The 10730-nt window shown below is 46.4% G+C and overlaps 1 protein-coding gene across 1 annotated transcript; it reads right to left on the bottom strand.

The window, feature by feature from the left end:
* Positions 1-420: 420 nt before the first annotated feature.
* LOC148683216 (uncharacterized) lies at positions 421-3507 on the bottom strand. The gene is made up of 3 exons (XM_088659932.1): positions 3354-3507; positions 530-1125; positions 421-438 (listed from the first exon to the last, which is right to left on the bottom strand). The coding sequence occupies exons 1-3, from the start codon at positions 3505-3507 to the stop codon at positions 421-423; spliced, it is 768 nt and encodes a 255-aa protein (XP_088516058.1).
* Between the last annotated feature and the right edge of the window lie 7223 nt (positions 3508-10730).

Here is a 10730-nt window from a genome sequence, read left to right as displayed (position 1 = left end):
TTATCACAATCACAAGTGGATATGAGGCAATTATTAAAATTGGGGGGCGATGATTTGCCACAATGAATATTTGAGTGTAAATCATGCCAATAGAAAAGTTGTAGTGTTTGGAGCAAGTCCTTATGAACACAAATGGCTCCTGGAATGGTCAAATAATTGAGCAAGTGAGGCACTTTAATTAGGTCTGAGAGCCCCCTCTCCACTCCGCTCCATCCCTCATTCCCTCCTCCTGACCCTCTGCTAGCGCTATCACTGGGCGAAGTGCTGGTCAGGATGACTGGGGGAGGGTCCCTGAAGGGAGTCCCCCTGAAACACTGTGAGTAAAGCCGTCTATTTGCATCTCTCATTTCAGCTGCTGGGACCCTTTGTGGTTTTCTCCTGGCCCCTATATGCTGCAGTACCCTTTTAAAGTGCTCCAATTCAATTTTCACTCCTTCCCTGGGGAGAGAATTCCACAAACAAGGAGCCACTGCAGAAAAGGCCTGTTCTTATGTTGCTGCCCTCTGGACCTTGCATGCAGGCAGCACACAGGGAAGGGCCTCAGATGAGTCTGGGTAGGTTCATATGGAGAGAGGCGGTCCTTGAGGTATTGTGGTCCTGAACCATTAAAGGGTTTATAGTTCAAAACCAGGACTTTGAATTCGGCCTGGAAGTTAATTGGCAGCCAGCGCAGTTGGGCCAGGATTTGTGTAAGATGCTCAAACCGTCTTGTCCCAGTGAGCAACCTGGCCACTGAATTCTGTACGAGCTGAAGCTTCTGGACCAAATTTAGAAGCAGCCCTAATGCCTTGCCAGAATCCAACCTAGAAGTTACCAGAGCATAGACCACAGAAGATAGGCTACCCCCATCCAGATAGGGGCATAACTGGGTCACCAGCCAAAGCAGATGGAAGGCAGTCTGGGCCACTGAGGGCACCTGAGCCTCAAGCAACAGCAGTGGATTCAGAAGTACCCTCAAGCTCCAAACCTGCTCCTTCTGAGGAAGGGTCATCCCATCAAGAGCAGGCCACCTCCCATCCACCCAATCTAAGGAACCACCCATTAACAGTGCCTCTGTCTTATCTGGATTGAACTTCAGTTTGTTGGCTCTCATCCAGCCCATCACTGAGGCAAAGCAATGGTACACTCAGGGGCTTTTCAGGGGGAACTCAGAGGAACTCAGTTCCAGCACCTTTCGGGTGGGTGCCAATGCCATTCTAAGAGATGGAGGGAGGTGTTCATGGTGAGTTCTGACACCTCTTTTTCTAGAAAAATAGCACCGGCTACATCCACTTCCACTCCTGCAAATGTAAATGAGAAGCAGAGCTGCTTGTCATAAGCCTATTGCTGACAAGGTTCTCAGATGACCCAACTCCAGGGGTCAGCAAACATTTTCAGCAGGGGCCGGTCCACTGTCCCTCAGACCATGGGGGGGCAGGACTATATGGGGGGGGGGAATGAACGAATTCCTATGCCCCACAAATAACCCAGAGATGCATTTGAAATAAAAGGACACATTCTACTCATGTAAAACACGCTGATTCCCAGACCATCCGCAGGCTGGATTTAGAAGGCAATTGAGTTGGATCCAGCCCCCGGGCCTTAGTTTGCCTACCCATGCCCTACTCAGTAGTTTCATGCAGATGTTAAACAGCATGAGGGATAACATTGAGCTCTGAGGAAACCCACGCGGAAGGCTCCACAAGACTAAAGAACACTCCCCAAGCATCATTGGGCGAAGCCTCCAGAGGAGTGTGTGTGTGTGTGTGTGTGTGTGTGTGTGTGTGTGTGTGTGTGTAAAAAGGTAAAGAAGGACCCCTGGATAGTTGAGTCCAGTTAAAGACGACTATGGGGTTGCAGCGCTCATCTCGCTTTCAGGCCGAGGGAGCTGGCATTTGTCTGTAGACAGCTTTCCAAGTCATGTGGCCAGCATGACTAAACCACTTCTTGCACAACAGGACACTGTCACGGAAACCAGAGTGCATGGAAACACCATTTTCCTTCCTGCCACAGTAATACCTATTTATCTACTTGCACTAGCATGCTTTCAAAACGCTAGGTTGGCAGGAGCTGGGACAAAGCAACAGGAACTCACTGCGTCACGGGGATTCAAAATGCTGACCTTCTGATCAGCAAGCCCATGAGGCTCAGTGATTTAGACCACAGCGCCACCCGTGAGTGTGTGTGCGCGCAAATGTCTGTGGGGTGCCAAACTGGGTCTTTGACCCGGGTGGTATTGAAAGTCACTAAGAGTGTGAGGAGAATTAACAGGGACACATTTCCCTTGTCTCTCTCCCGACAGGGCAACCAAAGGAGTTTCTGTGCCAAAACCCTGATTGAAATGCTAAATGATAATAATAAAGACAAGTACTCATATTGCTTTGATGAAGACTAGGGATTTTAATATAGGGAATGTGCAGAGGGTACAAATGCAGGAAAAAGCATAACAAGAGTGCAAATGAACTAACAGTAGTATGAACACACACTAGTAGTTTCTTATTCGGTGGTATCAAATCCAAGAACTTGCTCTGTACCAAGCCCCATTTTAATCTGGTCTCATTTAAGGCCCCTCCCAACATTCTTCCAGAGATCACCCAGTTCCTGCAACAACTACGTATCATAAGTCATTCACTAACAGGCCATCCTATGCATGTTGACTTAGGAGTAAGCCAAACTGAGTTCAGCAGGGCTTACTTCCAGGGCAACACGTATAGGATTGCAGCCTAAAATGATCACCAAGAACAGAGGGAATAACATTGGTATTAAATTGTTCAGAGCACAAGCATTTATCTTGGTGTCATCTTTGCAATGACCCTGAATTGCTATTGCTTCTCCACGTATTACAGATACTGTACAGGGTTGTATCCCATGCTAATCCTACTCAGAGTTGACCCATTAAAGTTAATAGAGATCACTAACTTTGCTTCATTAACTTTCAGTATGTCTCTTCTGAGTAAACCTTAGCTGATGGAGGTTCACCTACAGCCAACAGGTCAGGAAACTAGTAGTGATGGTTCTTCACTAAGCTTTGCATCTGCTGGTAGTACCAAAAGAGCCTTGCATTGACCAGGAAGGCAGCTCACTGCCATCGATTCCCTTACACCAGCTAAGCAAAGCAATCAAGTCATTGGGGTAAACATGCCATTTTGATCCCAAAGCAAGGCAGCAAGAAGAAGGTGGTAGTCATGGTGGGGAAATAGCTCGACATCTTCGGAGAAGTGAAAGGAAAGGTGGATCTGCTCTTCAGAGGACCTGAACACTCACTGCTTCTTCTGAAACAGCGAGTGCTTACTTAGCCCTTCATAAAAGCAGAAACAGGAGATCTATTGTCCATGCTGAAGCCATCTTCTTTGCCGATCAGTTCCCGTCCTCACCATCCACAAACTCCATAGCCTCCGGCACACCGTGGTCCGAATCCACATCCCCGGCCACCATAGCCGCCGTATCCGCCATAACCGCCGTAACCGCCAAAGCCTCCATGGCCTCCAAAGCCACCCCAGCCGCCGCCGTAGCCCCCATAACCCCCATAGCCGCAGCAAGGTGCATCAGTTGACACGGCACATGAATCATTGGCACAGCTCATGATGGGCCCTGGGACAGTGATGCAGAAAGGGGGCGGCTGGATGCCCACATGGTGAGGGGGGCATTGAGACTCGCAGGTGAAACCACAGCCGCTTCCAGAGACCATCTTAGCAGTGAGGGTGGAAGTTCTAAAGGAAAATGACAGAGAGAGACAGGGTGAAAAATAAGTCCATGTTCTAATGCAGAGAATATGTGCAGTGTGCAGTGGTACCTCGGGTTACAAACTTAATTCGTTCCGAAGGTCCGTTCTTAACCTGATACGGTTCTTAACCTCTAGCTTTTGCTATTGGGGCCACCGGCACGTGATTTCCATTCTCATCCTGGGGCAAAGTTCTCAACCCGAGGTAGTACTTCCGGTTTAGCGGAATTTGTAACCTGAAGTGTTTGTAACCCGAGGTACCACTGTAATCTTAAGACAGTCCATCCCATGAATTCAGTGGGACTTTGTGCAAATACACTACAAGTCCCATCATATCTGCCTGTCAGCTAAGCTGACTGGGGTTGACTGAAACTGTGGTCTAGCAACATCTGGGGACTCAAGGTTGAAGACCTTTGCTGCCGTCATCGTCGACCCTTGGCCACATTGACTGAGACTCATGGGGTTTGCAAACACATGGAAGGTACCTTGTTGGAGAACCCTGCTATAGTCAACCCACTCTGAACCATTGATCTTAAGTACTATTGGAGAAGACCAATCAGATATGTATAGGAAGCCCACAAATAGGCAGCAAAATCCTGTTTGTATTCTCCAGAGACTGGTACTGAGACTATGCGCTCTCTAATCCCGAAGGTTGTTGACTAATAGCCACCCACTCCTGCCAAATAGCCCCCCCCACCAACTTAAGCCACTCTTGGTTCACATCTATTACATGCCAATTAATACTTCAACTTAATAAAATTCTGTTTAGTTGAATTTAATAGATACACATCTATTAAGATTGTCACAGAAAGGAGGGACGAAGAAAACTACTTTCTACTGAATCTGGCCATTGGTCTGGACTACTGTCTGCCTTGAGTTACAGAATATCACCAAGGTCTCAAGCAAAGGTATGACTTTCCTAGTTTTGCTTCCCCAAATCCATTTAACTGGCAATTGTGGGTATTGATCCTTGCACCTTCTGCACTCAAGGGATTAATTCTATCACTGAGCTGCTGGCCTTCCAAGTGCACACACACCCCACACCCCGAGTCAATATTTGTAATCCGTCCCATAGTTTAGGGGTGGTGAGACATGTGGGCCTTCAGAAGTTGCTGAAATATAACTTTCATCATCCATGGCCATTTGAGAGTTGGAGTTCAAAAACATGGTTGAACTACAGATCCCATAATCCCTGGCCTTTGACTATGCTGGTGGCTGGGGTTGCTAGGAGCTGGAGTCCAAGAATGCTGTTCCTACCATCCATGACCATTGGCCAAGTATGCTGGGTCCAACAGTATCTGGAGAGCCACAGGTTCCACAGGCCTGGACTACAACTCCCATCACCCCTGACCATCAGCCATCTTGGCTAGTACTGATGGGAGCTGGAGTCCAGTGACACTTGCAGGGTCACAGTTTTCCCAGCCCTGCCCAGCTCAATATCCAACTCCTTTTCCCAGACCCTTCTCGGCGCTGTCTGACTTACCCAATTCTGTGAGGTGAAGAAGGTGAGAGAAGCTGTTCCAGGTTAGGAGAAGCTGTGGAGAGAAGCACCAAGGCAGCTTCCTTTATATACGATTTGGGGAGGCAGATGTGAAGAAACTTCAGCAAAGTACTAATTTGGGGCCAACCAAAATTTGCTGTTTGCCGCTTCAAGCTCTTTTAATAGTTTGCCTTGATGCGTGCATCAGCGCGTCTATCGCTTGTGATCATCAGCGTATAATTAAGTTATCACTTGCCCCACATTGATGGCAGAAATTCAGTGGGTCGGTGATTGAAGCATCCCCATTGCCTGGGCAGACATCCATTGCATCCGTGAACCCATATTGTTCCATCTGATACAAGCTTGTATATGTTTCAGGGACTGGGGATCTTTGGCTCAAATTGGGTCTACTTCTTCATGCAGAGCATATTCAAGTTGCAGAACTCACTGCCATAGGAGGCAGTGATGGCCACCAACTTGGATGGAATGGACAAAGCCATGGAGGATAAAGCTAGCAATGGCTACTAGTCCTGATGGATGTCCCTTTGCATCCACAGTTGGAGGCAGGAATGCTTCTGGGTGTCAGCTGCTTGGAGCCACAGGAGGGGAAAGAGCGTTCTTGTGCTTGGTTCCTGCTTCTGGGTCTCCCGCAGTCTTCTGGGTGGCCATGGTGAGAACAGGATTCTGGACTTGATGCTGGTCCAGCAGGCTTTACTTATGGATAGCTTGAAAAGAGGATTCAATAAATTCATGGAGGATAGAGGTATCAATAGCTTCTAGCCACAATGGCTAGAATACCTTGACTGTCAGTTGCAGAGAATCACAAGAGGAGAGAGCGTTGATGTTCTCAGCTCATGCTTGAAGGCTTGCCACAGGCAGCTAGTTGGCTACTGTGAGAACAGGATCCTGAATTTGACATGACGTTGGCCTGATCTAGCAGGGTCTTCTTTTGTGCTTGTCTGCAGCTCCTATCCTCAGCTCATGTTGGCCATTATGAGAACCTTGCAAGCAGGACCCAGTCTCAAGAGCAATTATCCCTACTCTCAATTAGCAGCAATATGTGTTCTGGAGGATAACTCCTCTGGTAGTGGAGGTAGAAGATAGCCATCACCAGAGATGATGCAAGCTGCAGTTCAGCAACATCTGAATAGAAAATAATTGGAGTACCAGGGATGTCCAACAGTAGATCACGATCTACCGGTAGGTCTCCAGCTGATCCTGGTAGATCGCAGGAAAAGTGGTGGGGGAAAAGCTAAAAAACTCAATCCCCTCCCCTAAAAAAAACCCTCAATAACTCTCGGCACTTCCCTCCTTTGAGCAATCCACCCACCCCACACACGCTCCTCTTCCCTCCAATGACAATGGGTCAGATCAATGACAATGGGAGTAGACCACAGTCTCTTGGGAGTTGGGCATGCCTGGAGTAGACAATAGTGGTCAACAACACTTCCAGAGTCTCAGTAGCAGGAAATCAAAGAATCATAGAGTTGTAGAGTTGGAATGGATCCCAATCTAGATCAACCCTCTGTAGTGCGAGAATCCTGTCCATGGCTGTCCCTTAGTGGGCTCAAACTGGTTAACAGGGCTTTCTGCTTAACAGTCAGTTAACTTTCTGGTTAACTTTCTGGTTGGCTTTCTGGTTAACAGTCGGACATACTGTCCCAATGTGCCACCCAATCTGCTACTCCATAGAATTTTAGAGTTAGAGGGCACCATGGAAGGCCGCCTAGTCTAACCAACTGCTCAACGTGGAAAAGATACAGCTGGAGAATGCCTACAAGACGTGTTTCCAGCTTCTTCCTGGAAAGCACCCAGCTGTCAGGATGCTATCAGTGGCTCCAGCTGGTTATCCAGGAAAGTATAAAGACAAGGAAAAGTTTCTTACAGCCCTTTTTTAATTTCAAACTTTTTAACGAGAGACTATAGAACCCAGCCTCTTGGATAATGGCGTTGTACCGAGTGAATCTCCACCCCCCCATCTCTCCCACTTCCCCATTCGTCATCATCATCGCCTCCTCTACAGATGCAGCTAAATGCCCTCTGTCTTTGAGCTCTTTGCTCTCCTACTTTTAAGGCTCACCAGGTTCTGGGAGATGGTGGGCCTGGAATGCTACTCTGGCTCTGCCTGCTCCTCCTCTCCCATTATTTCCTAACTCCCCCCCCCATCTGCCTCTGAGCTGTGACCTCCCCAAACCCCTATTGTGAATGGATACTGTCTTCCTCTTCCTCCTCCTTAGAAGGGTCATGATAGGGAGGCGGTCTCCACCACCTCCTCCTCCTCTGCCCAGCCCCTGACCCCTCCAGGTCACTGGTTCCGCTGCTGAACTGAAACGAGCTTACTATCTACATTTCTTCCAGGCCATGATGTCAGGGTTGACAGCACCTTGACAGCACCCTGGCACATGATGACATTCATGTGATGACTCTTCCAAAGTTTGACCTTTCCATGTAGGCCACCTTGAATGCTTCTCTGCCTTTAAACACACCTAGATCTTCTGACATTCTTCAGTTAAAAAAAAAATCCAAACAAGACCCGAGGATAATAACCCCTTGATGAGAAAGGTGTGTTTTTAATGCTCCCATCTAACAAAGGGCTTCAACAGGTGCTTATGTTTATGTGTTGTGCAAATAAAAGCCCATTTAATTATAAATCACTCCGGTTGACTCTTGAGTTATATGCCAAAAGAGGACAGCCTGTCTTGACCCCCTGCACGGCTGCAATTCTGAGAGTTCATGGCAATGAAGATGATTAATTATAGCTTAATCAAACCTATTTCTTGATCATGCCAGGTGGAGCTTAATTCATCTTCCTGGCAGTGCTGGCCCAAGTTATCTTGTCCCACGAGGCAAAGGACAAGATGGTGTCCTCTCCTAGTTCCATGATGGGTAGGGTGGCACATCCCATTTTGCCACTTGAGGTGAAACGGGAAGTGCCAGCCTGCCCTGGCATTCCTGCCACCACCATAACTCACACTGCTGCCATTGTGCACCCTGCTGCATCTGCCTCAGGTGAGGGAGCATCAGCATCAACAGCACTGATTTCAGACACGATCACACCAATTTGGGATGAGATCTCGCCCAAAATGGATGCAATAGTGCCCAATATTGGCGCCGGTGACAATGGTGCTTCTCTGCCATTGGTGGAGGGGCAAGGGCAGGCAGGATGCCCACAGGTGTGCCATCTGGGGGGTTCTGCCACCCGAGGCAGCAGCCTCATAGCTGCCCAATGGCAGAACTAGCTCTGATGAGGGGGCTGGCGTGATGTGAGGGGGCTGTCAGGGGAGCAGGTTCATCAACAGGACAGAGAGACTCGGAGACTCAAAGTAAAGTCAACTGTTTTATTCAGGAAATTAATGTACAACAGAGATCACTTGGGCATGGCTGCCCTTAGTGAAGACATTGCCTCCTCCTCCAAAACCTCCTTTTCTGGACATCTCCCAAGCAGATGCAAGCTCTGGTGGGAGATGTCCTTCACACTTGGGCTTTCCTAGCTTTCTGTACATGTAAAGCACTGCATGACCTTGGAGTCAAAGAGGGAGGGGAGATCAAGGCAGAGGGACCTGGCACCTGCTGTGAAGCTGTTGCAGTGCCTGGCCCCTCCCTGTCCCTGCTTCAGATTCTGAGATCAGAGTGTGTCCCTTGGTACCCTTGGCTATATCTTTCCATCTTTGTGCATGTAACAATATCGCTGTTGGAATCATATATTGGAGTAATCTTCCACTGTCCTTTTCAATGGCTTCTATTGAATATTAACCTTTAAAATCCACTGTGTCAGTGCATGTATTTGTATCCAATACATGCACTTTTACATGGCCAGTTTACACGTCCACCAAGCATGACAAAAAGCCCCTCCATGTTCTGGGCACTTCCAGCAAATATTTGAAACACCTTTGTACATTCTAAATAGTTTCTCAGGAGTTAAATACCAGGGATACATCATTTTATAAAAATTCTCTTTAAGATCATAACATATTGTAGATTTTAACCCCTTTGTCCACATATGTTCCCACTGTTATTATAACCAAAATTTTCTGCCCATTTAATCATGCATTCTTTAACATGTTCTTCTTTGGTTTTGAATTTCAACAAGAGTTTATACATTTTCGTAATAACATCTTCAATCATCTGTACACGGCTGAATTTCAAAGTCTGTATTTTCTTGTTCAATACCAAAATTCTTCTTATCCAGTTTCAATGTCTCTACTAATTGCATGTAAGTGAACCAATGAAGATCGTAACCTTCCCTTGTTAATTGCTCCCTTGTTTTAATTTTCTAATTCCCTTGATACGATTCTCTCAGTTCTTGGTATGTTTTCCATTTCTCTTTGCCTGTCATCTTTTTCTTTTCTTTTCTTTTTTGCAGAAAGCTGCTTGCAGTGAAATCCATATAGGTCTCCTTTGTCACTGTCTAGGTTTGTATTTATTCCAAATTCTTAATATGACACTTTTATTAAAGTGATTTTTTTAAAAATCTGCCTGGACTTTAACTTTATCATACCACAAATAACTATGCTATCCAAATGTTAGGTCCTGTCCTTCTATCTCCAAGAGCCTCTCATTTCTCAAGGTCAACCACTCCTTCCTCCACATTAAACAACAGCTTACAAAATGCAATTTCAGATTTGGTACACCCAATCTCCCCCTTTCCTTTGCATCTTGTAGTAATTTGTTTAACATGTGGTTTTGTTCCCCCCCCCTTTGCAATAAAAACCTGGATAAATCTTTTTTGCCATTGTTTAAACAGTAAGTCATTAGCTAGAACAGGTATTCTAAGTTCAAATTCTAACATCAAAGAGAGTATGATGATTTTGTGTATTAGCTCCCCTTTCATATAATCTATATGTAAATGATGTCATACTTGAACTTAAACAATCAAAATACTTTCCTGCCTTGGTTTTATTCCATAAGGTACCCATTTTGCTATATGGCAGGCATGTCCAAAGTTCATTTCAGGGGCCTAATCCGGCCCGCTGGTCAGTTTAATCCATCCCCTGTGTCAATTAATCTTCATAAAAGCTCAACAACTTTGGGGTAAAATCGTAAAAAGAAAAGAAAAGATCAACAACTTCAATCCTAATCTGGCCCTCTTTGAAAAAAGTTTGGAGACCTCTGCCTGTAGATGATATAATCTATTAAACATTAAAAGCCTCCCTGAACAGGGCTGCCTTCAGATGTCTTCTACAAGTCTGGTAGTTGTTTTCCTCTTTGTGGGCGTTCCATAGGGCAGGCGCCACCAATTTGAAGGCCCTCTGCCTCGTTCCCTGCAACTTGGCTTCTCGCAACGAGGGAACTGCCAGAAGGCCCTCGGTGCTGGACCTCAGTGTCCGGGCAGAATGATGGAGGTGGAGACGCTCCTTCAGGTATACTGGACCGAGGCCATTTAGGGCTTTAAAGGTCAGCACCAACACTTTGAATTGTGCTCAGAAACATACTGGTTTCATTATCACAATCACAAGTGGATATGAGGCAATGATTTGCCACAATGAATATTTGAGTGTAAATCATGCCAATAGAAAAGTTGTAGTGTTTGGAGCAAGTCCTTATAAACAC

This window comes from Zootoca vivipara, chromosome 16, assembly GCF_965207765.1.
Source record: "Zootoca vivipara chromosome 16, rZooViv2.hap1.1, whole genome shotgun sequence".
Taxonomy (NCBI): domain Eukaryota; kingdom Metazoa; phylum Chordata; class Lepidosauria; order Squamata; family Lacertidae; genus Zootoca; species Zootoca vivipara.
The sequence above is the reverse complement of the archived record's forward strand: the minus strand, read 5'-3'. Positions and strand labels throughout refer to the sequence as shown.

What these genes read in the sequence shown, in the direction of transcription:
- LOC148683216 (XM_088659932.1), bottom strand. Translation starts at nt 3,507, where the DNA reads ATGGGGGTTATGGGGGCTACGGCGGCGGCTGGGGTGGCTTTGGAGGCC. An exon ending in GGCTATGGAGTTTGTGGATG is followed by an intron (nt 1,126 to 3,353) that starts GTGAGGACGGGA and finishes AAAGCCCCTGAG; the next exon opens with TGTACCATTGCTTTGCCTCA.